Source organism: Lates calcarifer, linkage group LG12 (assembly GCF_001640805.2).
Source record: "Lates calcarifer isolate ASB-BC8 linkage group LG12, TLL_Latcal_v3, whole genome shotgun sequence".
In the NCBI taxonomy this organism is placed as follows: Eukaryota; Metazoa; Chordata; class Actinopteri; family Centropomidae; genus Lates; species Lates calcarifer.
The window spans coordinates 123,664-151,213 of record NC_066844.1 but is presented as its reverse complement, the minus strand read 5'-3'; the positions used below and the strand labels follow the sequence as shown (position 1 = coordinate 151,213).

Sequence of the window (27,550 nt, the reverse complement as noted above, 5' to 3'; positions counted from 1 at the left end):
CAGCAGCTACAGTAACATGCTGCTGAATGATGGATGATCTGATCAGAGATCAGTCACAGTTACAGCACAATCAGGACTACTGATAATACTTCTGTACTTTTACTGCAGTAACATTTTAAATATAGGCCTTTTACTTAATGGAGTATTTTTACTTTGTTGTATTGACACATTTACTTGTATTTTACTCATTTTCTTTGTACAGTTGTCTTAAATATAGAAGTAATATTCTCAGGTACTGTGGTGACAGTACAGTGACAGTTTATCAGCCACAAATAAAATGATTTAGATCCTTTAGATTGAATCTGATGGAGACTCTGTTTCTAAATGTCCTCAAACCTTTTTAACTGTTTGACATAAACACTGAAACACAGTCAGCTCCAATTGTAAGTTAGGGTTAGGGTTACTGTTAGTTTTTGTTGTTTGGGTAGGTCCTCCATCCTGTGGTCCTGGTCCTGTAGAGGGACTCTAGAATCTGGCCTAAGGGGTTAACCCTATTCATCACAGGAAAAACATCACAGGAAAAACTGTGAAACTGCATTATTATCAATACATCTATTCATACATCATTATTTTATTTCTGTGATTACTATTATTAATATTACTTACACATGGAATCTGAATTGTGTTATGTTTTTTTATCCTTCCATTGATTCGTGAATAAAATGCCAGAAACAATGAAGATGTTGTGGTGTGTGTTTTTTCTGACCAACAGTCAAAACACAAACATGAGATCCAGGAAATCTTCACATCTGAGAATTTGGATCAGCGAGCTGCTGCTGTGTTATGATCTCGCGGTAGTAAAGTCTCGCGAGAACAGTCGAGTTCCTTGTATGCGCCATTGACAGCGCAGAGTAGCGCCGCGCGGGTAACGACGGAGAAGTAACAGTGACAGTAACCGACCATTTGCTGGTTATTACCCCCGAGCCGCTGTGTTTCCAGGTAAAGCTCTTACCTGTCCCCCGGTTACAGCCACCGACTCGGTGCTGAGCCGGTACATACCGGAGATAGACGGCGGGAGGCCTGCGAGGCTCCGGCTAGCTGCTAGCTGTTAGCCGTTAGCTGTTAGCTGTTATCTGACCGCTGCTAGCCGTTAGCTGGTAGCTGTGAGTGTGGAGCCCTTGGGTGTGTTTCATTGAATTCAAACCGGCTGAGGTCACATACACTCCGGTGGCTTTCAGCGGGAACAGACGCTGGTGTAGCTGTGTAGCTAACGGCTAAGCTAACAGCCCTCACAGGTGTAAAGTTACCTGTACAGGTGTTTAATGACTGAGCCCACGTCCTGTCAGACTGACTTGAGACCAGCTTCACCTGGATCATCACATCTCCATGACAACGTCTGGTTTTGGTCAGGTGTTTATGTAGACCTCGAGAACCCGGAATATTCACATCCCAGTTTACATGGTCCTGGTTTCTGATGGTCTAAGTTCAGGTGTAAGGCCTGGGTCAGGTGGGATCAGGTCTCATCCAGATTCTGAACTCAGGAGACTCTAACACCAGATCAGAATCAGGAAGTGAACGCTACTTATGTTAGTCTGTGTCAGTCAGGACTCTGGTCTCAGTCTTGTGTCAGATGGATTTACGTTTTCTCTGTAGATCTGAGCAGTTTCTGTATCAGCTGAGATGATACTGAAGCTCTTTCTGTCTCTGTCTCTCCCTCTCTCTGTCTGTCTGTCTCTCTCTCCTCTCTCTCTCTCTGTCTGTCTCTCTCTCTCTCTCTCTGTCTGTCTCTCTCTCTCTCTCTCTCTGAGTTCGATTTCGATTTGGCTTTATTGTCATGACATTTTACATAAAACATGTTGCCAAAGCATAAAATGACATATGAACATTAGAACATCAGTAAATACAAATACAACAATAACTATATACAATAAGATAATAATGAAGAATGAGATAAGAAATAACAAAACAAACAAACAAAACAACAACAAGAAAACAAAATAAAATATATACATATACGTGTGAATGTATATACATACACACATATAGAATCCCTACATTAAACTGTCTCTGTGTGACATGCTGTGACATACTCTTCTGCCACGTCTATCACAGAGCTTTCTTCTCCTAGAAGGATTCGAATCTGTTGATCTTTTGGGATGGAAACAAAGTTTGGGATTTTTTGTCTAAATGTGGTGAATTCATTTTCTCTAATTTCTTTATATTTTGGGCAACTTGTGAGAAAATGAATTTCTGTTTCAATTTCACCTGTTTGATCTTTCGAAGCCATTGTCTTTTTTGGTGTCCGGTTTTCAATTGCGAGTTTATGGTCACTAAGTCTATATTTAGTTATTGTTTGTCTTTTTATAGGATGTTTTATTTGGCTTAAATATTGGGCTAATTGGAATTCTCTGTCTAGTAAATTATAGCATTCTAATTTATTAATTGATTGGATTTCTGTTTTCTACTGTTTGGAATATCTGAGTTTATTATCTTTATCTATTTGTTTTACTTGTGAATTTGGAGTTCTTCTTATAGTGTCACCTTTATATAGAAATGTTATTTTCTCATTTGTTCCATTCCAGGTAATGTGATCTGGGTTCATACAGCTTTGTTGTTCTAAGAATGATCTGTGATGATATGAATCTGTGTCTGATTCTATCAGATGGTTCCAAAATTTGATTGTTCTTTTTTTAAAATTTCAATTAAGAGGGAGAACTGGCCCAGCTCTGCTCTGTAGCCGTGGTTAGGACAGTTTCTGTGGACTCTCAGTATGTTTTTACAGAACTCAAGATGAACCTTTTCAACTGGGTTTGAGTCCTATTGCTCCTGTTTGATCAGTGAGCCCCAAACTTCACTTCCATATAGAAGAATTGGCTCAATAACACTTTGGAAAATTTTCAGCCAAATGTTTATTGGGAGGTTTAGTTTGAATAGGGATTTCCTTATGCTGTAATAAGCTCTACGAGCTTTATCTGCCAGGGCACTTACAGCCTTAACAAAATGTCCTGAAGCAGTGATCAGCAGGCCGAGGTCAGTATATTCTGTTGTGTGACTCAATGTTGTCTCTCCCAAAAGAAATTGATGTTTTTTAGACTGTAATCTTGCCTTTTTTTGAAATATCATAATTTTTGTTTTATCTAGATTTACTCTGATTTCCCAGTTTTCACAGTAATCATGGAGTATGTTCAAATAGTATTGCATTCCTTGTTCTGTTTGTGATAACAGTATAAGGTCATCTGCATAAAGTAAACACTTCTGTTCCTTCTAAGTCCAGTCCTGGGGCTGTGGAGTTTTCAAGTAGTTTTGATAATTGGTGGATGTATATGTTGAAGAGAGTTGGGGATATGTTGCAACCTTGATGGACCCCGCGACATTGTTTGAAAAATTCAGTTCTTTTTTGTCCGATTTTTACACATTCATTTTCTGAGTATTTACATTTAATCAAGTCATATACTTTGCCTCCAATTTTGGAGTAACTGATAGAAAAGACCGTTATGCCAGATCGAATCAAAAGCTTTCCTGAAATCAACAAAGCATGCATATATTTTTCCTTTATTTTTTTGGTGAACGTGTTTTTTGATTAGGATATGAAGAGTATATGCTCTGTTGTTCTATGTTTGGGTATAAAGCCGATCTGGGATTTACTTTAGTGTGTTTATTTTAGTGTGTTGCTTTCATTCAGGTAGGACAGTATTCTTGAATTTAATATACGACAAAACAGTTTCCCCAAATTAGAATTTACACAAACACCCCTATAATTACTGGGATTCAGACTGTCTCCATTTTTAAAAATGGGAGTAATCATTCCCTTGTTCCAAATTGTAGGATATATACCACTCTTTAGTACCAAGTTAAATAATTTTAGCATAGCCTTTTTAAGTTTATTACTACTGTGTTTTAGCATTTCTGTTCTGATACCATTAATACCACAAGCCTTCCCATTTTTTAGTTCAGCTAATTTTTCTTGTAGCTCTTCCATTGTAATTGCACTGTCCAAGCCATTCTGATTGTCTTTTATTTTGCCTTCTAATGATTTTAATTTGTCAATTATGGATATGTGATGTGTATTTAAACTGTATTGTTCTGGATTTTGATATAAATTTGAGAAATAGTTTTTCCAAACATTGCCATTTTGTATTGCAATGTTATCTTTATATGTGGTAGAATTTAATTTTCTCCACAGTTTCCAAAAAGAGTTTTGATCTATTGCCCTTTCAAGTTTGATCAATTCATTGTCTGTGTATTTGGTCTTTTTTTGATTGATCATTTTCTTGTATTGTTTGAGTGCTGTGTGGTATTCGTGGTGCAATTCTTGGTTTTTAGGGTCATTGTGTTTCTTATTTGACAGGTTTCTGAGATGCTTCCTGAAAAAGGAACATTCGCTGTCAAACCATTGCTTTTTTGTTTGATTTGTGGTTTAGTTTCTTCATTTTGGACTCTTTTGCTAATTTCATAAATATATTATTCAAATCTTTTGTGGCCAGATTTATGCTATCTTTGTTTATTGGATATTGGTTACATGGGAAGGTATCTAGTGTGTTTTGGATGTTAGTGTCGTTAAATGCATTGGTGTAGTCAGTGAGACTTGTCTCTGTCCATTTGTAGTGTTTTGGGAGGGGTATCAGGTTGTCTTCAGGACTATGTGTCTGGGTTTGGGTCTCTGTGGTTTTTTTTTTTCAAGTAAAGTATAAACTGATTATGATCTGATATGGGACGTTGTGGTAAGACTGTGAATGCTTTAATGTTTTCTGGGTAGAGATCTGTGATTGCATAGTCAATGACGCTATTTCCCAACATAGAGCAGTAGGTAAACCTGCCCAGGGAGTCGCCACGCGTCCTACCATTAACAATGTATAATCCCAGGGCTTTGCACATTTGTAAAATTTCTTTTCCACTTTTATTCACTATATTGTCATAACTATGTCTTAGTTTTGTAATAGGGGGTTGGTATAGAAAGGATACATCGAAATGATTATTACCACTTGTATCAATAAAATCTTTCTCCTTCCCAGCTCGGGCGTTGAAATCCCCACATAACAATACAGAGCCTTTGTGGCTTGAGGGTGGTAAATAAATAGCACATAAATAAACATCCTTTGTGTTTTCAAGAAGACCTCTACTGATTTTTAGCCAAATATGAGTTTTCCCTTTTTTGATTGGTGATATTAACTCTCTCTGTCTATCAATTTCAATTTCAATTTGGCTTTATTGTCATGATGTTTTACATAAAACATGTTGCCAAAGCATAAAATGAAACATGTAAATACAGTGATAACTATATACAGTGAGATAATAATAAAGAATGAGATAAGAAATAACAAAACAAAACAAAACAAAAAAAACAAGAAAACAAAATAAAATATATATACATATACATGCGTATGTATATACATACACACATACAGAATCCCTACATTAAACTAAGTCTCTTTTTGTGACATGCTCTCTCTCTCTCTCTCTCTCTCTCTCTCTCTCTCTCTCTCTCTCTCTCCTCTCTCTCTCTCTCTCTCTCTCTCTCTCTCTCTCTCTCTCTGTGTGTGTAGAGCAGCAGCAGTATGGCAGACGACCTAGACATCGAGGCGATGCTGGAGGCTCCATACAGGAAGGTGAGAGTCGGTCTGTCCTCTGTCCCTGAGACTCTCAGCCGGACTCTACTGCTCCTCACAGCTGATTGAACTCATGAACATGGACTCAGTTTAAAACCAGTTCCAAACCTCAGAACCTAAACTGAACTAAGGTGACCTCAGATCTGTTCACCAGCTGCTCTGTTTACAGTCACTATTCAATGAGTTGATAACAGGAAGCAGCTCAGGTGAGAGGAGTCACCTGCACTGTTGACTCTGGCCTTGTATTTATCAGGTCTCCTGGTGCTGATCAAATAAACTAAGTTAGTGTCTGAACTGACACTGAAATTAGGAAGGAAACAGGAAGAAAGATTCAGACTCCTGGTTCTGTCTGTGTGAGTGTTCTGAAGTTTAGATCTGTTCTGTGAGCAGCAGAGTCAGGCTGACGACAGCGACGACGACGATGATGATGATGTTGATGTTGATGATGATGATGATGATGTTGATGATGATGATGATGATGATGATGATGATGTTGATGATGATGATGATGATGATGATGATGATGATGATGTTGATGATGATGATGATGATGATGATGATGATGATGATGATGATAATGATGATGGCGTTCCTTCACAGACTGTCATGAATAAATGCCCATCTATCTCTCTTTGTAGACTTGCCTAACGATTTCTCACCTCTACTCCCCTGAATGCCAGTGTGATCTGTCACAAACATGAAGGTAGTAAAAAGCCCCCATCATGCATTGCTGTACTGTGGTCCCCATGGTAACATGACTGTGGTTCCCCTAGTAACTGTAAACTGTCACCTGGTTATGCCACCCCCCCAGGAGGAACAGCTGAGGATGCTGGGAGATGAAGTGTTAGAGAGGAGGATCATGGGAAAGGAAATATCACACTGGAGTTAGTCGTTAGCTTAGCATAACCACCATTCTGCATCCTGACTCTGAGCTGGGACTCAGAATGGCAGACAAGTCTGATCTGAGGTCAGGAACCAGAACAGGGTGGGGTGGGCGGGGCTTAGAAAGGTGAGCTGCAGGTGAGTTCAGATTGGTCAGAGAGAAGTGTCAGCAGCTCTGCAGGAAGTTTAAAGGTGTGAGGTGTGACGCAGGTAACAAACACCTGGTGTGTTCCAACATGTTTCAGTCCATCCAATCAGAATCTAGTACTGATTATTACCTCTAATGTCTTCATGACATCAGAGCGGTTACCTTCCTCACAGGCTACAACACGTCCTCAAGAGAAACCGTCCAGTCTCCACGGCAACATGCACCTTTGGTTTGTCTCAGATGTAAAAATAAACCTGAGGTTGTGTGTCTGCATTCAGAGAGACCCAGGTAACACCTGCACACAGGTGTAACCTGTACGCAGTAACACCTGTACACAGATAAACAGGAAGCAGTCTGAGAGTGTGTTGACGTCTGGAGGAAGGAAATTAGTAAAAGTCTGAGATGTGATGTCAGAGGACTGAAACATGCTGAGCTGACAGGTGTGTTCCCTGAACAGGTTAACAGGTGAGGGTGAGGTCTAGTGTAGAGGGTGTGTCCTTGGTTCTGGTTCTGGGCTGACTAAGACTCCTGTCTGCTTCAGGGCCCTTCAGACGAGTCCAAACCCAGCACAGCATCCACATGGCTGAAGAAGAGCTCGACTGTGGAGTGTCTGTCTGCTGCCGGAGCTCCAGCCTCACTGACCCCCACCCCCACCCCCCACCCCCACCCCCAGGGCCCAGGTTGCAGCCTGGGACCGACTGACTGACCCAGACTGACCTCTGACCTCTGACCACCCCACCTCCAAACCCCTCCCCCCTCACAGAACAGCCTGTTTGAATGTGACTCATTAAATTGTGTTTATATTCTCTCTTGCCTCCCCCTCCTTCCCCCCTCCCTGACACCTGAATGTTGCGTCTGCCTCCTCATGCTGTTCTCTGTCAAACCTGATAGGAGGACACCAAGGCCCCGAGCCTCGACGGACAGGAGGAGCGCAGCAAGAGGTACCTGCACCTGGCTGTCAACACTGGTTAGCTTAACAACATGAAGGCTACAAACAACCCATAATGCATCACTCTCTGGAGAAGACCATGTGACTCTGATGTTGTCTGATATAAGACGATGCCCGCTTTATCAAACCTCACCTTCAGAGTAAAACTCATGGTTTTATATCCAGTAAATGAACGGTAACCAATAACGTGTCTGACCTCAGATCAGTACTTCCTGACCCCCGGCTCAGGCCGTACTGTGATTGGCTGCTGTGTGTCTGACAGAAAGAAGCGAAGTCGCAGCCGCAGCCGCGACAGGAAGCACAGCAAGAGCCGCGACAGGAAGAGGAGCCGCAGCCGAGAGCGTAAACGCAGCCGTAGCCGAGACAGACGGAGGAGTCGCAGCCACAGCCGAGAGCGCCGCCACAGCCGCAGTCGAGAGAGGGGGGGGCGCTACAGAGACCACCACAAACAGTGAGTCTGGATCACAGACAGATCACAGACTCACAGAGTCTGTAGACTGTAGATAATGACAATCAGATTCATAATAATCAGTCTGTTTCTGTCAGAATGTTCAGAGTTACTGTTACACATCAAATTAAACTGAATGTGGTGTTTCACTGATGGATAATCAGTTTCTAGTCAGACTGAAACTCAGGATTAAAACGTTCAAATCCTGTCTGCAGCGACTGACACTCTTACACTAATATAGGTTTGTCTCCTACAACAAACAACAACAGTAACAACTAATAATAATAATGTGTGTGTGTTGCAGCCGGCGGCGGTCCAGGAGTAAGAGTCCGTTCAGGAAGGAGAAGAGTCCAGTAAGGTGAGAGAGGAGGAGGCGTTCAGGTTCAGATGATGATGATGATGAATGATGATGATGATGATGATGATGATGATGATGATGATGATGATGATGATGATGATGATGATGATGATGATGATGATGATGATGATGATGATGATGATGATGATGATGATGATGATGATGATGATGATGATGATGATGATGATGATGATGATGATGATGATGATGATGATGATGATGATGATGATGATGATGATGATGATGATGGTGATGATGATGATGAATGATGATGATGATGATGATGATGATGAAGGTGATGATGATGATGATGATGATGATGATGATGATGATGATGATGATGATGATGATGATGATGATGATGATGATGATGATGATGATGATGATGATGATGATGATGATGATGATGATGATGATGATGATGATGATGATGTGATGATGATGATGATGATGATGATGATGATGATGATGATGATGATGTGATGATGGCAGATGAGGAGTTCTTCTCTGCTGTGGGGAAGGTGATCAAACGTTCATTATCGCGATCAATACTGATCAGTAATACCGTTCAATCATTTAGTTAATAAAACATTATCACTGTTAACAAATGTCTGGTTCCGTTTAAAATGTGGAGAATCATCATCAGGGTATTAGCAGACTGTCTCCACCCTGTCAGAGATGCAGGTGGTGTTTATTGGTTGGTCGGTTGCCATAGTAACAGTTGCTGTGGTCCCTGTGCAGGTGCGGGACGTGAGGATGATCTCTGACAGGAACTCCCGCAGGTCAAAGGGCATAGCCTACATTGAGTTTGTGGAGGCGAACTCAGTTCCTCTGGCCATCGGACTGACAGGGCAAAGGCTGCTGGGAGTTCCCATCATCGTACAGGCCTCACAGGTAAACACAAGTATACACAGGTACACACAGGTAAACACAGGCACACACAGTTAATTGTCAGGTGACCAGTGGACCAACGTTGACCTTTGACCTTTGACCTGTTGTCAGGCAGAGAAGAACCGAGCAGCAGCTGCAGCCAACAACCTGCAGAAAGGAACGTCAGGACCAATGAGACTGTACGTCGGCTCTCTGCACTTCAACATCACAGAGGAGATGCTGAGAGGAATCTTTGAGCCATTTGGACGGGTACACAACTGACTACACAACTACACACTGACACACAATTACCCACCTAATACACTCAGGTGTGTAACAGCTGCTTCCTGTTGTCTGTCAGATCGAGAGCATCCAGCTGATGATGGACAGTGAGACTGGACGATCTAAAGGCTACGGTTTCATCACTGTGAGTTCGTCATCTTCATTACTTCATTAAACTGTAGCTCACTGTTCTCTAGGTTCTCCAGGCTCTAACAGGTTGCCTCCTGTGCATCAGTTTGCAGATGCAGAGTGTGCTAAGAAAGCTCTGGAGCAGCTGAACGGCTTTGAGCTGGCCGGTCGGCCCATGAAGGTTGGTCACGTGACGGAGCGGACCGATGCCTCCACCGCCTCTTCTTTCCTCGACAGCGACGAGCTCGAACGCACCGGCATTGACCTGGGAACCACCGGGAGACTGCAGCTCATGGCCCGACTCGCTGAGGGTGAGGAGGTCCAACCTCCACCTGCTGACATCATCATCCACCTGTGATCCTGACTGTCAGGTGTGCTGTGTGTTTCAGGTACAGGTCTACAGATCCCTCCTGCTGCTCAGCAGGCTCTGCAGATGAGCGGAGCCATCGCTATCGGAGCCATGGCTGCCGTGTCAGGTAACCACACCTTCATCACCTCCACCACTCTGCATGATGACTGACAAGTGAACCAACAGGTGAAACTCAGTCTAACCTGTTGTGTGTTCTCTCCCTGCAGCTGCTATGAATCCAGCTCTCAACATCAACATGAACTCTGCTGCTCTAAATCTTCCCTCTCAGCCTCTCGCTACACACTGCTTCCAGCTGTCCAACATGTTCAACCCCAACAGGTAAACGCACCTGTCTGTCTGTTTCTCCCTTCACACACCTGTCTGTCTTTACACACACCTGTCTGTACACACACCTGTCTGTCTGTTATTGATCAGTTTCTCAGCATTAAGTTTCAGTTTCTGTGTGTGTGTGTGTGTGTGTGTGTGTGTGTGTGTGTTGCAGTGAGGAGACTCCTGGTTGGGAAGTTGACATTCAGCATGATGTCATAGAGGAGTGTAACAAGCATGGAGGAGTCGTTCACATCTACGTTGACAAAAACTCTCCTGAGGTAAACCTGACCTCTGACCTGAACGATACTGCAGCTTTCTGACCTCTCCATTTGACCTCTGACCTCTGCTTGTTTTCAGGGAAACGTCTATGTCAAGTGTCCGTCGATCCCGGCTGCCATGGCCGCCGTTAACGCCCTCCACGGAAGATACTTTGCTGGTAAAACTTCCTGTCACATGACACTCTGTGCTATTGACCAATCAGAGAGCAGCTCTGATTTCTCACCTGTCTTTCAGGTAAGATGATCACAGCGGCGTACGTCCCTCTGCCCACCTACCACAACCTGTTTCCTGAGTCCGTCACCACCACACAGCTGCTGGCCCCGCCCCCACGACGGTGACTCACCAATGACACTGCCCTCTGATTGGACACTGAACATTAGAGCCCGCCCCTCTTTGGTATCCTCCTCTCATATTGGTCGAACAGACAATTCAGGTCTGGAAATGCTGTTAGTTTTTGTTTTTTCTGCCCCGCCCCCTCTGAGTATCGTCCAATGATTGAGCTCTGTGAGCTGTGAGGAGGCGGGCTGATGAAGATGAAGGTGGTGTTAGCTGATTGGTTGATTTGAAGCTGTTTGGTATTTAATGTTTTTCTAATTGAGATTTGATTTTGTAAAAAAGTTGATTAAATTTTATTTTGAAATCACTGAGCTGTTGCGTCTTCTTCTGCTTACAGGAAGTTATTTTGAGTACTGGATTCTGATTGGCTGGGAGGTGTGGCCTCACCTGACACCTGTGATACAGGAGTGAGGAGGTCGTCAAAGTTTTATAATTATTGTTATTCAATCACTGTGAAGGGTCGGAATGGTTTGATATTTATTTATTTTCGTTTGTGTTAATAAATAAATTCTACATATTAAATACTGATCATGACCTGAACAATAAACGATTTACAGACTAAACTACAAAAATTGAAATACAAATCAATATTACATGTAAATATTTTTCCACTGATCTGAGAACAGTTTCATCTCAGACTGATGTTTGGACAAAAAAATAGAAACACCTGATTTGGAGGAAGAAACATGATGTTTATTTTATTTAAGAGGAGAAATGTAACAAAGTTCAGAGTAAAAACAAGTTGATTTGTCACTTGGTCAATGAGCAGGTAAACTTTCAGGTGTGGTTAGAAGTCAGGCTCATTCAGGTGTATCACGGTGATGGTGATGTCGTCACGGTATCGCCTCGCCAGCTCTGCTGGCAGACTCAGCATCTTCGCCAGGCGGTTTGGAGCCACTGCTCCATATCCATCATCCCCCAGAGCGTGACGGAGCAGGTGGGTGGCGGTGTTCTGGTCCTCCAGCACCGACATAACCCTCCCCCTCCTCTCCAGCAGGAGGCGCTGCAGGCCACTCAGTGTCATGCCCAAGCAAGGAATTATGGGTCTCTGCTGCTGAAGACCTGAACAAGGACAAACCAGATGTTTGGTTTAGAGCCAGATGTTCTCTTTAGAACCAGATGTTTAGACTTTAGATAGATCTCAGTTCTCTCACCTGTCAGTTGTTCCCCCACCAGCTGGACCACCGTCTGTCGATGCATCAGCTCCCAGAGTCCGTCAGTTGCCAGGACCAGGAACTTGTCAGCAGGTCTGATACGGTGTTGGGTGACCTCTGGTTGGGCGCTCAGGTACGGCGGGGTCAGGTAGTGGGGCGGTGGTGTTCGGACGGCCTCGCTGACCACAGACAGGACGTCCGGTCGGGTTTCATAGACTCGGCTCAGCATCTCTGGGCTCCATTTGAAGCGGACATCTCCAAATGCCCTGAACGGCAGCAGCAGACCCAGCAGGCGGTCGTGGCGGACCACAGTCCTGCTCTCTGACGGCGGGTGTTCCCCCAGGATCCTTTGAAGCTCATCAGGGTTCTGTGCATTGTGGTCGTTGGTGAGGCTGAATGCTGAAAAACGCCCATCTGGCTCCTGGACGCCCAGAACAGCCCGACTGTCGCCCAGATTGGCCACATGCAGGACACCATTGGAGATGTGAGCGACACAAGCAGTACAGCCGGACAGCGCCACCCGGAGGGGGGAGGACAGAGACAACCCCTCCCCAGGGAGAGACACCCGTCTGTGGACAGAGAGGGAGGATTCAGCTGCTGACGAACTGAACCTTGAACACAACATGAAAACCAGGTCACAGTCACGTTTCATCTGCAATGATCTGATTTACAGAAGTGTTACCTCCTCTCCACCAGATTATTTGTGGTTCTTGAACCAGTTCTGTTCTGGATTCTTGAACCTTGGTTCTATCCATATTTGGTCCAAATGATCTCAGCGGTTTAAATTTAGGTTCAGGAACTAGAACAGAGCCTGAACCATGTTTATGGAGGAGGAGTATCAGAGAAAACCAGGTAGAATCTAGAACTTGGTTCTCACAGGTTCAGGTTACATGAAGCTGCAGGTAACAAGTCGTTCAGTTCCTGTGGTGGAACAGAACCACAGACTGACTCAGACATTTAGAACCAGGACTCTGGGTTCATCCTCTGTCTGTGAGGTCATGTGAAGACAAATCAAACCGGTCTTTGGTTTGTAACAGAATCAGGACCTGGGTGAGGACATTGACAGGTGGACCTGGGCCTCCACAGACAGGTCGTAGTCGAGGCGACGGAAAGCGTTCACCAATGCCGATGTCACCCTGCCGCCATCCTACAGCGAATCAGAGAGAAGACAGATGATAACATCACAGCATGCGAGAGCTTCAAAGCTGACGAGGACTCAGAACATCTGACATAAATCAAAACTGAAACCTGAACAGACTGAGACTGACTGAGGTCTGATGTGTCCTGGTGAGAACCAGGTATTGAGAAGTGGTCAGTACCTGAGGTCTTCACAGGTTCACATGGTTCCTAAAACTGAGACTCAGGACCTGAGGCGACCCAGGACCTGAGACCTGAGTCAGACTTGGTCCAAATTATTTTCATCAGGTCTAGTGAGTTTTATTTCATGAATGTGAGGTTCAGGTTTGCCTGTGGTCCATTACTGGATCTAAGATTCTGGACCTGTGAAGACCTTCAGTCTGGTTTATGGATCTCATCTCTGGAGTTGTGGTTACCTCCTCCTGCTCCTCCTCCTGGTCTTCGTCCTCCAGCCTCTCCTGCCAGTAGTGTCGGAGGCTGTGGAAGGAGGTTGCTCCTCCGTCGGGGCAGCTGTGATCCTGGGGGTGTTTGTGCCACTCCAGCAGTGGCGGTACGGCCCGTTCCTCCTCCACTGCCCGTTCGATCTCCGCCAGTGTCCTCAGCGGCAGCGTTGCCACAGCGATGTAGTAGAAGAGCCTCTGGCTGACGGTGTGGGCGCACGCCGGGCCCGCGTGGCCGTCGAACACACCAAGAAGGACGCCTCCGCGGCCCGGCAGGCAGGTGGCGCTGCTGCGGCGGTCCTCCCCAGGGTGGTTGGATGGCAACATGTTGCTATGGAAACCCAGGATACCGTGGGAGGCAGGGCCTCTGGGGAGGGTGTGGCTGTATTCGTTGGCCTGGCAACAGATGACACAACAGATCAATAGTTTGACCGATCGCTTGATTGGCAGCTTGAATGACGGGTTTGTCTCACCTTCAGGATCCTGTTGATCTGACCTGAGCTCATCTGTCCTGCCTCCTGCCCCACCCTGTACCTCCTGCTCCCACTGCCTTCTGGGTAATGGAGTCTGGAGAGGTCAGAGGGGGGGGGGAGGAGGAGAGGGAGCGGCACTGCTGGAGCTCGAACCTGCAACATCCACTGAAGGTTCCTGTTCTCCCCAACATGACCACTCAGCAGGAGATCCAGCAGGAGAACCAGCAGAATAAAACCTGGAGGAGAATCAGGAGGAGAATCAGTATCCTCCTGGTCTCATCACAGATGAAACCTCAGCTTCCAGCAAAATATCAGCAGTTAATTTTCATTCAGGACCAGTCCGTACTGGGACATACAGACACACAAGAACCAACAGGTTTTTCTCTTTACCTCCACCTCAGATGTTTTTCTGTCAAAGGTGAAGTTCAGTGAAGCTGAAACTCACCGAGTGTTCGTTCAGGTCCTCGTTCACTTGTCCTCCTCTGATCAGCTGAAGCTGGTCAGGTGAAGGCGGCCAGGTGAAGCTATTGCAGTTTGTTCTCTCAGACTGTTTCTTTGGTTCTGTCTCTGACCTTTGACAGTTTTCTCTCTCAGTAATCAGTTAACTATTAAACCTGCTGCTCACTGTGAAGCCCCGCCCACCTCCACCCACCAGGTGTTTGTGACCTGCAGGTGAACACAAGGACTTTGTGGAAGCTGGTGGAAGAAAAAAAAAGTTTGCAAATCTCAAATTTTATTTTTACTAAACTGAAGATTTTTCACAAACAAACAAACAAACAAACAAAAAGCAAATTCAAGATCTGAAATAATGAAACAGTAATGTGAATGTTTCTCTGTGGAACAGTAACATTCTCCATCTGAGGAGGAGCCACAGACGTTCTGTGAGGAACATTTAGATTTAAACAGAAGTCAGAGTTTATTGTTGTTGTTCATTATCTGTTGTGTTATTTTGTCTTCAGCTTTCAGCTGATTAAAGAATCTGAAACTTTAAAACTTTTTTCTGTTTATTTTTTCATTTTAACGCTTTAAAAGTTTATTTAAAAAACACAACAACTGGAACTGAACAGCTGAGAGCTGTGCGTGCGCGGCCCCGCCCCTCTCTGCTGGGGCCGTGTGCACATGATGCGTTCAGGAACATCTCCCAAACTCATAAATACAAAAACAGATTCAAAGTTTTATGACAGAAATAATTTTTACTCAGAGCGGAATCAGGTTCAGAGGAGGAGGAGAGAGTCTGAGGTTCAGATTCAAACAAAGAAACTTTATTAGTTTTTAATTTACCAGCGGATCCAGGTTCAGGAGGCGACCTCACATCAGATCCACGTCCCGTGTTTTCATAACATGTGTACCTGAACGCAGCAGTGTGTGCGTGTGTGTGTGTGTGTGTGTGTGTGTGTGTGTGTGTGTGTGTGTGTGTGTGTGTGTGTGTGTGTGGGCCGTGTGCAGACCGCGTGTGGCGCAGAGGAGGATAGAAAACAAACATCCACAGTTTCGGGGTCTGAGGTGAGTTTGAGCTCCGACCGATCGATCCGCTCTTTTCTCCCCGCGGGAGGCTCATCGCCGCCGGGCCGCGGGGCCGCTTCATCCCGGTGTGCCGCCCGGAGAGGAGGCGCTGCGGAGCGGACTCTCCCGCTGTTTATTTCGCTCTGGAGCAGATGCTAAGCTGCTAACGGGCTAGCTGACAACATGACAGCGCCGGGCCTGTGGATGGGCCGCCTCCCCCCGCACACACACCGCGGGGAGACCCGCAGAGTCCGGGCGGAGGGGGAGCCTCCTCCCAGGGGGAAGCGAAGCTTCTCCCGGAGCGGAGGCTCCTCCGGCGGCCCGTTGACGGCGTGAGGCCGCGGGCAGCCCGGGGGGTGGTGCTGGTTAACGGTCTGAGGGAGAGGAACCAGCTGAGACTGGTCCGAGTCTCTGAGGACCTACAGGTCAGGTCTGGCCCCAGATCTGATCAGACCATCAACACTAATCAGAAATGGATAATCAATGAACTGATCGATTAGGTCATTAGTTTTTATTTGTCACTGATCAGATGTAGATAAAACTTTATTAAGACGTGAAGTTTCACAGAATCGATTCATTGGAAAAATAAAATCAGTCAATAATGATATTGATCAGAAGCTGAAACTCTGATGATTGATCATTTAAAGTCATTGTTTAATCAGAAAACTCCACTTCCTCTCAGACTAAACTGATCAATATGATCAGTAGTTCAGCTTCTCAGTAAAAACAGACACAACACAGAAGAACAACAAGCTGCACCTGAACGCATCACTGATTATTACACATTAACCTGATTGGTTCTCTTTTTATCTAAAACTACGGAGGCTCTTATTGTGATGCTTCATACTGAACTCAGATCAGCTGATCAGGATGTTTGTTTATGAGTCTGTGGTTCAGAGGAAGGATCAGCTGATCACAGGCTCTTGTTAAGCTCAGAGTTCTGGATCAGGAGCTCCAGGATCTGGATCAGGTTTCTGTGAAGAACCAGCTGTTATTTCACTGCGTCCCAATGATCAATAATCATCATTTCTCATCAGCTGATCGGAGCTGCAGGTTCATTCATGTTCATGTTGATTTATTTTATAGCTGCTTATAAAAATTGTAAAACTTGAGCTGGTGTCAGGTCTGATCTGGATCTGACTTAGACCAGCTGTTCCTCTCTGTGCCTCAGACTGGATTACAGATCAGGACTACAGGGTCCAGACCCTGGGAGTCCCTGGTCTGGACCTGGTTGGGTGAAGTTTCTGTGAGTCTCTTGTATTTTCCTTTGGTTTGACCTCTGACCTCTGACCTGTGTCTCTGTAGCCATCGTCGTGGTGATGAGCAGTAATGAGTGTTTCGGTTGTGGCCGTAGCGGCCACTGGGTGAAGAACTGTCCGAGCGCCGGCCGAGGACGAGGGAAAGGTCGTGGCAGAGGCAAAGGTGACTTTACACAAACACACACTGATGAGCCACAACAGCAAAACCTTCAGAGTCCAGACCAGGACCTCAGACCTCTGAAGGTCCCTGTGGAATCAGGCAGGTTCACATCAGACCCCTTAAGTCCTGTAATCTGGATCAGACTGAGATCTGAGGAGTCAACACCTTCAGGTCTTCGTCAGGTTCCTCAGTCTTCTGTTACTGTTTGTTTTTAATGGGTAGTTATTTGTTTTTTTGTCCATGTTGATCAGACGTCCTGACATCACGTGTTGCAGATGTTGTTTTTCTGATGCTCTGTGAAACATCTGGACAGAAGCGTCAACAGCTGCTGTCGTGTGTCGTGTTTCAGATCTGTTCTGTTATCGGTGCGGGGAGCTTCGGACACGTCGCCAGAGACTGTGAGAGGACAGAGGATGGTGAGGACACACCTGTCAGTCTATAAAACCTACCTGCTGTCTCAGGTGACGCAGGTGTCAACTGGTGGAAAATCAGTTTAGATTCTGAGTCAACGGCCAAACGTCCTCATAATGTCTCAGTGAAAAGATCTTCACACACATTTTCAGACTGGTTAAAGAGGACTACACAGATTTATTATCTCAGTTTAAAACCTGACACACACTCGAACCTGACACAGAAAACTTCTGACGTCTGTAGTTCTTCACACTGAGGAGGAAAATCTCTGCTTCATGACCCGAGAAGTTTTCACCTTTAAATCTGTTTCCTCATTTCATCAAGAACAACGTTCAGAACAAGATTTTAAAGATGCTTTCAGCACTTAACTAACCTAGGATTGACACTTAACTAACCCACAACTAATGGTTAACTAACACTTAACTAACCTGGACTAACAGGAGTAACAGGTTCGTAGCTGCAGGTCAGAGGTTTTGTGGTTAACCCTGAACTGTTAGAGATGATCCTCCTGTAGTTCTGGATTTAGTTAGTCTTGGTCTCAGGCTGATGATATCTGGTTAAATGCAGTTTAAGGTATAAACCAGGTTAAACTGTATCACCTGTGTGGAACCAGAGTCACCTGCTGATATCGTCCTGTTAATCTGTCTAATGAGGAATCATGTAGATGTTGAACAGGAGCCAGTTTAGTTTGATCATCTGTGTAAATCCTGAGCATTACCTGTACCTGATCCTTAACCTGCTGTCATTCTGCAGCCTGTTATAACTGTGGCAGAGGAGGTCACATCTCCAGAGACTGCAAGGAGCCGAAGAAGGAGCGAGAACAGCTGTGCTACAACTGTGGGAAGGCTGGACACATGGCACGGGACTGCAACCACGCCCACGAGCAGAAGTGCTACTCCTGTGGTGGCTTTGGACACATCCAGAAGTGCTGTGAGAAGGTCAAATGCTACAGGTGAGCTAACAGCTACAGGGCACCTGACGCCTACAGGTGAACTAACGGCTACAGTTGAGCTAACGGCTACGGGTCAGCTAACAGCGACAGGTGAGCTAATGCTACAAGTGAGCTAGCAGCAAGAGGTGAGCTTATGCTACAGGTAAGCTAACAGCTACAGGTGAGCTAATGGCTACAGGTAAGCTAACAGCTACAGGTGAGCTAATGCTACAGGTTGATTTAGTTGAGTTTTTGATTAATTGAGTGATTGATTGAGTAAATATCGTAACCAGTCTGAACCAGTCCAACCAATCTAACTGGTCTGTGTTTGCTGCAGGTGCGGGGAGATCGGCCATGTTGCAGTGCACTGCAGTAAGGCGTCGGAGTTGAACTGCTATAACTGCGGGAAGTCGGGTCACCTGGCCAAGGAGTGCACCATTGAAGCCACTGCCTAGCTGCCGCATCACCCCACCTCGCCCTCTTTCATCTCTTCTTTATTTCTCTTTATTCATTCCCTCTGACCCTCCTCTTCTCATTGGTCCAGAGGCCTGTCAGCCAGCCTCACAGCAGCCAGTCAGAGCGGGCGGAGGGAGGAGGAGGGGCAAACACTAAAAAAACAAACATTTCTTTTGCATTTCTAAAAGAACAAACAGAATCTGTGTTTTTAGTTCGGTAGCAGTGTCATGACGTTCAAAGCTTTGTTTAAGAATACTTTCTGCCCAGCCAATTGGCTGAGAGAGTACAACGATTTAAAAAAACAAGTTAAGCCCCTCCCCTCAGTCCTAAAGTGGGCGGGACTATAACGGAGGGAAAAATAAGCGACGGAAGTTTTTATCTTCCAACATTAACTTTATTTTCTATTTTCTGGACAAAGCCGAGTTTGTCTGAAAGAAACGTGATTGGTTCCACCTCCAGCAAACAGCCAATCACCTCACAGGATGAACAAGCCAATCAGAGCAGACCACAGCAGACGACAACAGGAACATTAATTATTCATGTTTTATAAGTGCGTTATGTTGCTGTTTGGACCGGAGGGAGCGACGCACCGACAGAGACAAAAACTAATAATAACAATAAGAAAACACATTTTAAAAAAACAACAACAATTTTCAGTTTGGGGAGAGGTGAATGTTTTCACAAAAAAATCCAAATGTTATTTTTGTACAATATATCACTTAGAGCTACTGTAAAAATGTCATTTGGTTGTACTGCAGACTGTAAGTTTAACCTGACAATAAAAACATGGAGGAGGAGGAAGAGGACGGAGCTGAGACACACGTCTGTCTGATCTGTTTATTTCACAACAACAACAAAACAAGAGTTCAGCTGTTATTAAAACAGAGGTCTGAGGCCTGTACTACGAAGCGAGGTTACTGGCTTATCAGAGTAACTTCAGGAGTAACTTGGTGACGTCAGGTGTAACTTCCCGGGTAACCTGTACTACGAAAGGTGGACATGCGTCTGCTGCCATGGGAATTTACGCTGCGTCTCTAAACTGCTCCGAGCTAGTTTATGTTCGTGGTTAAGTCGTTACCGGTGTTACTTCTAGCTAAGCTCCGCCCCACAGGTGGAGCAACCAATCACAACGACAACGACTGAGAGAGGCTGACTCTGTAGGACGGGGGCTGAATTAAACCAGAGGAGGTTCTCTTCTCTTCGTAGTACGGGCCTCTGGGCTCGAACCAGGATCCTTCTTGCTGTGAGGTGACAATGCCAACCACTGCACCGCCCTCAGTTTGTTTTGCAACAACTCAAAGATCTTCACATTTGACGTAAAGAAATTTAAAATAGGAAGAAAACTCATAACATAAAAAGACTAATAAGATTTTAAATAAAATTATAAATGAAAAGTTATGAGATAAAAATTAAAAATGTTAATATCAGTAGCAATACAAGATAAGTCACAGTTATTAAGTCAAAACCAAGTTTTTAAATTTAATGTTTGACCCTGACATGAGTATTTTTACTTTCTTCCCTGTTGACGAATGTGTTCATATGTTGAACAGTTTTAAAGAATTTATCAATTTGATCAGAAGCAGCTGAAGTCTGAGTCTGTTTCCTCTGTGTTCACTGACAAAGAGTCATAAAATAAAGATGCACTTTATGTATTTACAACAGTAACAGCTTCAGCTGTGGCAACAGAGTCAGGTCTGTCTGAGTGTTGTCTCAAGATTATGATAATAATGTTATTGTTCATTTGTTCTGATTGAAGCGAACTAAGGACGGAGCCCTGAGGAACTCCACAGTAACACTGACTCAGATTCACAGTTCATCACTGCTCTGGAGCTTTCAACCATATCACCTTGTCCTCATCAGCACATTGAGTTTGATCTGTTATCATAAAGTTTAATTTTATTGTGTTTTTTTAAATTTCATAGTTAATTTATTGTAAAGTATTTTATTTGTGAAATAACTTTCTTTTACATTTTAGATTATTTTATCTTACATAAAGGCCTCAAGGCTGAAACTCAGTAAAATGCACATTTTAGTTGTTTTAGTTTAGTTTAGTTTAGTTTACTTGGCTAACGCTGTGGCGGGAGTGGACCCCTCCGGCAGGGGGCAGTAGAGCAGTGATACAGCCATCGGGAGACCGGAAACAGGGGAAGAAGTCGGTGGCGGACTTCCTGTCAGTGTCGGCGTGTGTGGATCGTTTGAGGCTGAAGTTTGTTCAGTTTTGCGGGGGATTCTTGATAAAAAAGATACAAGTCAGCAGCAGAGATGGTGAGCAGCGAAGCGGACATTTAGTCTGAGTCATATTTTAATTTAGCTTTTAAATATTTATCTCAGAGACAGGGACTGTTAGCATGTTAGCTTTAGCTGCTGTATCAGTGAACGATCAACAGATGAAGACAAAAAGTTTCAGCTTCATCAAACTTAAACTCGGTGACGAACGTTTCAGGAGACTTGATTAATAAATTCAGACTGTTTCCTGTCGTTGTTTCATTCAGTCTCAGAACTCAGACACAGGACGTGATAAAAACGCCTGTTTTTTGAACGGAGTCTGGTGTGAGCTCAGCTTCCCGCTAACTCCAGTTCTGATTCTTAAATAAAAATTTTAGTTTTTCATTAAACAAAAATGTTTCATTCTCCAGACTAATGATTCTTATTGTGTGAAGTGTTTGTCATCGGGAGTGAAGTATTGTGGGATGTTAGATGATGGTAGGTGAAGCAGGAGACGTGTTAACAGACATTAAAGATTGTATTGATTATCAGCAGATTATTTTCAGTTATTGTGTCCTGACTGTGTGTTTCTGTCTCTACAGGCGAGAAACGCTGAGAAGGCGATGTGAGTACAGACGTTTGTTTACCTGTGGTTTCTCTGTGTTTCAGCTGCTGTGTTTCTGTTTCAGGTTGTTTGATACTTTGGTCAGTTTGTACGGAAGAAACCAGGAATTAGTCAGAGCCCTGTTTCATTGAAAATTAATCGATAAAAACAGATCAATTAATACTAAATGCGATCGTTAGCTGTGGCCCCATATCTCCTGTCGTTCTCCTGTAATTTTCCTGTTGTTCTGTCATTCTCCCGATGTTCTCCTGACGCTCTCCTGTTGTTCTCCTGATGTTCTCCTGTGTCTCTGATCTTTCAGGACGGCTTTGGCTCGGTTCAGACAGGCTCAGCTGGAGGAGGGAAAAGTCAAGGTGAGACTCCTGTCTGTCTCTCTCTGACCTGTCTGTCTCTCTCTGACCTGTCTGTCTCTCTCTGACCTGTCTGTCTCTATGTAGGAGAGGAGACCATTTCTGGCGTCAGAGTGCAGTGAACTTCCTAAAGCTGAAAAATGGAGACGGCAGGTACACACTGAGTACTACACACCGAGTACTACACACCGAGTACTACACACCGAGTACTACACAATGTTCCATAATAACTGGCTGCTACTGCAGGAATACTGCAGTACTCTGTGTACTGTAGTACTTATATATCTGTGTGTTTCAGATCATCAGTGAGATTTCAAAGAAAGTGGCTCAGATCCAGAATGGTGAGTTTACCTGACAGACACACCTGGACAGGTAGAGATTATTACTGTCTGTCTGTCTGTCTGTCTCTGACCTGTCTGTCTGGTTTCAGCCGGTCTGGGGGAGTTCAGGATTCGGGATCTGAATGATGAGATTAATAAACTGCTGAGAGAGAAAGGTCACTGGGAGGTTCGGATTAAAGAGCTGGGAGGACCTGACTATGCTGTAAATAATATAATCAATCAATAAATAAAATTGCTAAGAATAAAATGGTGAATGACACAATGATTGATCAGTAAATTAAGGTAATAATCAGGTGATCAGTGATGAAGATGATGGTCCGTTGATGTGTTTGTTTCAGCGCGTTGGTCCGAAGATGTTGGATCACGAGGGGAAGGAGGTACCAGGAAACAGAGGGTATAAATACTTTGGAGCAGCCAGAGACCTGCCTGGAGTCAGAGAGCTGTTCGAGAAGGAGCGTACGTAAACTTTCATTATTATATCACCCTGTTCTCTGTCTGCTGATGATTGGTCCTCACCCATCATGTGACCCCCAGCTGCCCCGGCACTGAGGAAGACGAGGGCTGAGCTGATGAAGGACGTGGACGCAGAGTATTATGGGTACAGAGATGAAGACGATGGAGTCCTGCTTCCTCTGGAGTCACAGTACGAGAAGCAAGGTGAGGTTATTTTATAATCCAGTCATCAGATTGTTATAATCCAGTCAGATTATTCTGTTATAATTCAGTCATATTACTTTATAATTAAGTCAGATCATAACCTGGCAGCAGAATCCCAGTAAAGAAACTTTTCAGGTACAACGTGCTAATAAATCAAGCAATCTATCACTGATTCACCACATGTACTCTGTATGTGTGTGTGTGTTGTAATGTGTATGTAGCTGTGTTGGAGGCAGTGCAGAGGTGGAGAACAGAGAAGGAGTCTCGTCTGTCTGGAGAGAAACCACAGGAGGAGGAGGAAGAGGAGGAGAGCATCTACACCATCCACAGTGAAGAGGTGAACTATCCCTTTACCTGCTCCGCACTCAGCCATTCAGCTGCTGCTCTGACATCAGTACACCTGAGAACACCTGCAGAGCAACATGTCCTCAGAACCTGACCTGTACCAGGTGGTTCTGACTTTCCAGCCATTATTCTGACCCCAGGAGGTTCCTCAGGTTCTTACAGGAGGTCCCCCACATTTTTTAAAATTGATTCCACCTATCAGTATTCAACATTTTAATATACACAATTTTCCAACATTATAAAACATTCCTAAAAAGAAACACTTTTACACTCCTGTCCTTATTTTCCCACCTCTCTTACATTGTCCCTTTTCTCCTGTTGGAGGGTAAACATAATAAACATATGAACCAATGAACAAGTTTGTAACCTGAACCAAGGGGATCAGTAATCTACCATACACAGTGTCCTTACTGCACAAAGTCTGCTCTCAGTGGAGACACAAAATTAACCCAATTTCCCAGTAATTTTTAAAAGTCTCTGTTTTTAGTCTAGTTGAGAAAGTCAGCTTCTCCATTCTATAAATATTGAGCATTACCTCTACCCAATCCTCCATTTTTGGTGCATCAGTTTTTAACCATTTTCTGGTGATGGCTTTTTTAGCTGCCACCAGCATTATTCGAAATATGTATTTTTCTCCTGACCTTGTAATTTCCTGGTTCTCTTTTCCCAAATATAATACTTCAAATGTAAGTGGAATTTGCACTTTCAATTTGCAATTTTTTCCATACTCTTCTGTAACTCCTGCCAATAGGGTAGAATACAGGGGCATTCCCAAAAGATAGGAAAATGATTGGCTTTATTCTCCCCACAAAGTCTCCAACATTGTGTATCTCGAGATTTCTGTTGGTTTTTGTGCTGGTGTAATAAAGTATCTTTCAATGTTCTTCCAGCCATACTCTCTGTATGAGAGGGAGCATGTGGTTTTCCACTGTCCTTCATTTACCATCACCCATTCTTCCTCTGATAACATCCTCCCTGCCTCTTTTCCCCACTTTTCTTTTATATATGTTGTGTTATTGCCCTTTAATCTTTTGATTTCTTTATATAACTTTGTGATTAATTTCTTGCCCTGGTCTGAATCATAAGCTGAGATGAATAATTTAATAATTCCAGACTCTAGCTCATCCAAATTAAACTTTTTTATATTTTGCTCCATATAATGCTGCATCTGTAGATATCTGTACAAATCTTGATTGTCTAATCCGTATTGATTTTTTAGATCCTGAAAGCTTTTGATGGCCTTCTTTTTAAAAAGCTCACAAAATATTTGTGGTCCTGCTTCCAATCTACTGAATCTACTATCTGTGAAGTCTGAATCATGTGCGATCCACCGCAGTACCTTGCTCTACTCAATCAGATCCTCAGGTTCTCACAGGAGGTTATTCACAGGAGGATCTTTGGGTTCTTACAGGAGGTTCTTCCGATTCTTGCAGGAGGTTCCTCAGGTTCTTACAGGAGGTGCCTCAGGTTCAGATCAACAGTCACTGATCAGACTGCTTCAGGTTTCTCTGATGGCGAATCTAAATGTGTGTTTGTTTTGTGTCACTGTGCAGCCTGATGATGAGGAGAGCCGAGAGGAGCAGGAGGGTGAGGAGGGAGGAGTCACCTTTATCGCACATGTACCTGTCCCCTCACAGAGAGAGGTGAGACACCTGTTTATCTCTCTATACCTGTGAGGACTCAAACATAAACCTGGTTTAAACCTGAACCTTAGAACTAAGACTGACCTAAATGTCCTCACAGTGATGGCTTAAAACTGAAGTAACTTATCATAAAGATAGCAACTCCCCACACACAGACAGAGATGAGACAGCTCTGTCTCTCTCTGACCTGTCTCACCTCTCTCACCTGTTTGACATGTCTCACTCTCTGACTGTCTCTCAGGTGGAGGAGGCTCTGGTTAGGAGGAAGAAGATGGAGTTGTTGCAGCGTTACGCCAGCGAGACGCTTCAGGCTCAGAGTCAGGAGGCCAGAACTCTGCTGGGACTCTGACCTGTCTGTCTGTCTCTGACCTGTCTGTCTGTCTCTGTGTTACAGTGTTGATGTAAATATTAATTCAATTTCTTACTAAAATATTTTTCAGATTCTTCTCGTGTTTGTTGATTTTCTTCAATAGAGATTCTGTATTTTATCTGTATCTTAATAAAATGGCCGCCACTTCACTGAGGCACAGTGACATCAGCAGGAAGGAACATGGAGAAAAATGAAATCTGAAGGTTTTGTGAGATCTGGGAAAGTTTCTTGAGATCTCAAGGGCTCCTGTAGGAAAGTAACTAAGTACATTAATAAGTTACTTTTCAGGTAGTGTAACTTTATCCTATGTTTACCTTAGAGTTGTTCCTCAGCTGTTTCCACCACCTGTAATAATCCTCTAACACCATGTGACTGTGTAATAATCAGATTACTGTGTACTTTTACCTGTAATAGAGTATCTGTATAGTTACTGTAGATACTTTAACTTCAGTTCTGAGTATTTTTTCCACCACAGGTGAACAGGTATCACACATGTTTATATACAGACTGCGTATAAATGAACATACAATCTGTCAGTGACGTCTGTCTCGTTCAAATTCAAAGATCTTTATTAACACAGACTGACGGACAGACACGTCATTGAGGCTATGTTCGAAATCCGCATACTAACGTACTATTCATACTAAGTCTGACGTCAAAGTTAGTATGTAGTGTGTTCACACTGCATAGTATGCAAATTTTGTGTACGCGAGAAATGCCCGGATGTGTACTAAATCGGCAAGAATTTCAGAGTATGCACCGTGATCTTACTGGATATACTCAACCGCCCCACAATGCATTGCGTTCCGTCAGACGGCGTACAATGACGGATCTTCTTATAAGCAATATATAAAAATCATCATAATAATAGTAATAATAATAACTGATTTTAATGAAAGAGACCTTTTTCTTTTCTTTCTTTTTCTTACTTTCCCCCAGTCTTAGCAGTTCACATCACATTAATTTACTAGGGAGCTAGCAATCTGATTAAAACTTGATTGTGTGTTAATACTTCTGAGGGAAATCCAGAATTGATGTACATCTGGATAATGTACCGCAGACGAAGAGCCGATCGCCTCTGTCGTCTCCCTGCTGTGAGTGACAACAGGTGGCTGGAAAGAGGCATAACTGAAGCCTCGGACCCAGGATAACGGCAGTAAACAAGGCAGGCTGGCCAGCGGCTCTCCCCAGAACTCCGAAAACTTCAGAGCAGATTTATAAACAGGAGTTTATAACACTAAACTGAACACAAATTATAAATCTATATGGCAATATTGTCGCCTAAAAAAATAACCAATGTACTAAAAGGACAGAGAAACGATCAATAAACGTGAAAAATATTTGCTTTAAATCGCCGCCAGTTGTTGCTGATGCCGCCGGTGGTGTGAAATGCATTCTGGGATACTGGTAGTATGCTTCAGTGTGAACGGCCACCTACTTAAACGCTCATTTAGTAGGCAGTATACAGTATATACTGTTTGAGTATGTAGTAGGCAGAACGTTAGTATGGCATTTCGAACACAGCCCAAGTCTGATACTCTGTGGCTCATCATGTGGTTTCAATATGGCAGCTGATTGGTTGATTGGTGGCAGCTGCTGTATCATGTGATTGGCTGATTAATGGCTGAATGCTGCATGTGATGTCATGTGAGAGAAAACTGCCGTCAGCCGCATTCAATCAGTGTGTGTATGTGTGTGTCTTGAGTGTGTGTGGTTTTCTCTTCAGTTTCCAGCCTCAGTAACTAAGGTGTCGTGTTCTCAGAGTTTCAGTATTTAAATGTATTTTTCCATCTTATAAAAGGGCTTGGATTATTGATCACTGATTATTGATTATTGATTATAAACAACAGTCTACATGACAGTTTGGGGTCTGAGAGCTGGTTTCTCTCTGGATCAGGTTCTGTGTGTTGTTGTTTGTTTACTGGAATAGTGTCAGTGTTTGTTGTTGTTGTTGTTGTCATGTTTGTGTTTGTGCGCTGAAACATGCAGTTTGTTTCCAGCAGCTTGACTGTGACATTAATGTTGGTCAGGACGATCAATAATAACTCTGCTGCAGTGCCACCTTCAGGTCGGAGGTTTCTTGAGTCCAGACTCTGACGTTAACGTCCTCACACCTGGAAACAAAAATAAAAACATATGGATTTTTAAAATTTCATGGACCAATCAGGATCAGAGCTGAGGGGG

General features: G+C 43.8%; 4 protein-coding genes across 4 annotated transcripts; 3 read left to right on the top strand and 1 right to left on the bottom strand.

Annotated features, from left to right (window-relative positions):
- Positions 1–800: 800 nt before the first annotated feature.
- Positions 801–11,213, top strand: LOC108890681 (RNA-binding protein 39). Its single transcript, XM_018687657.2, has 15 exons — positions 801–939; positions 5,484–5,546; positions 7,468–7,517; positions 7,788–7,976; positions 8,278–8,294; positions 8,824–8,852; positions 9,073–9,225; positions 9,334–9,471; positions 9,563–9,628; positions 9,719–9,923; positions 10,002–10,088; positions 10,189–10,300; positions 10,464–10,569; positions 10,649–10,727; positions 10,805–11,213. Exons 2-15 carry the CDS (start codon positions 5,496–5,498, stop codon positions 10,906–10,908), a joined length of 1,386 nt encoding a protein of 461 aa, XP_018543173.1. The 5' UTR covers positions 801–939; positions 5,484–5,495; the 3' UTR covers positions 10,909–11,213.
- A 156-nt stretch (positions 11,214–11,369) lies between these two features.
- On the bottom strand, positions 11,370–14,344 carry LOC108890696 (pyruvate dehydrogenase [acetyl-transferring]-phosphatase 1, mitochondrial-like). Its single transcript, XM_018687676.2, is given in 6 exon segments — positions 11,370–11,968; positions 12,061–12,629; positions 13,107–13,207; positions 13,614–14,033; positions 14,111–14,223; positions 14,226–14,344. Coding segments are annotated over 6 exon segments (1,554 nt in total). The 5' UTR covers positions 14,302–14,344; the 3' UTR covers positions 11,370–11,693.
- A 1,118-nt stretch (positions 14,345–15,462) lies between these two features.
- cnbpb (CCHC-type zinc finger, nucleic acid binding protein b) lies at positions 15,463–19,647 on the top strand. The gene is given in 6 exon segments (XM_051074501.1): positions 15,463–15,613; positions 16,919–17,035; positions 17,382–17,407; positions 17,409–17,448; positions 18,197–18,395; positions 18,712–19,647. Coding segments are annotated over 5 exon segments (486 nt in total). The 5' UTR covers positions 15,463–15,613; positions 16,919–16,932; the 3' UTR covers positions 18,830–19,647.
- A 1,311-nt stretch (positions 19,648–20,958) lies between these two features.
- Positions 20,959–25,440, top strand: isy1 (ISY1 splicing factor homolog). The gene is made up of 11 exons (XM_018687654.2): positions 20,959–21,095; positions 21,638–21,660; positions 21,962–22,013; positions 22,098–22,163; positions 22,309–22,351; positions 22,441–22,553; positions 22,690–22,807; positions 22,886–23,008; positions 23,230–23,345; positions 24,907–24,996; positions 25,238–25,440. The coding sequence occupies exons 1-11, from the start codon at positions 21,093–21,095 to the stop codon at positions 25,343–25,345; spliced, it is 855 nt and encodes a 284-aa protein (XP_018543170.1). The 5' UTR covers positions 20,959–21,092; the 3' UTR covers positions 25,346–25,440.
- Positions 25,441–27,550: the final 2,110 nt, after the last annotated feature.

Excerpts from the sequence above, each read along its gene's own strand:
- LOC108890681 (XM_018687657.2), top strand. The coding sequence starts at position 5,496 with ATGGCAGACGACCTAGACATCGAGGCGATGCTGGAGGCTCCATACAGG. Across the intron at positions 5,547-7,467 it reads TGGAGGCTCCATACAGGAAG|GAGGACACCAAGGCCCCGAG; the intron begins GTGAGAGTCGGT and ends CAAACCTGATAG. Across the intron at positions 10,728-10,804 it reads CCACGGAAGATACTTTGCTG|GTAAGATGATCACAGCGGCG; the intron begins GTAAAACTTCCT and ends CCTGTCTTTCAG.
- isy1 (XM_018687654.2), top strand. Across the intron at positions 21,661-21,961 it reads AGAAACGCTGAGAAGGCGAT|GACGGCTTTGGCTCGGTTCA; the intron begins GTGAGTACAGAC and ends CTGATCTTTCAG. Across the intron at positions 22,554-22,689 it reads TGGGAGGACCTGACTATGCT|CGCGTTGGTCCGAAGATGTT; the intron begins GTAAATAATATA and ends TGTTTGTTTCAG.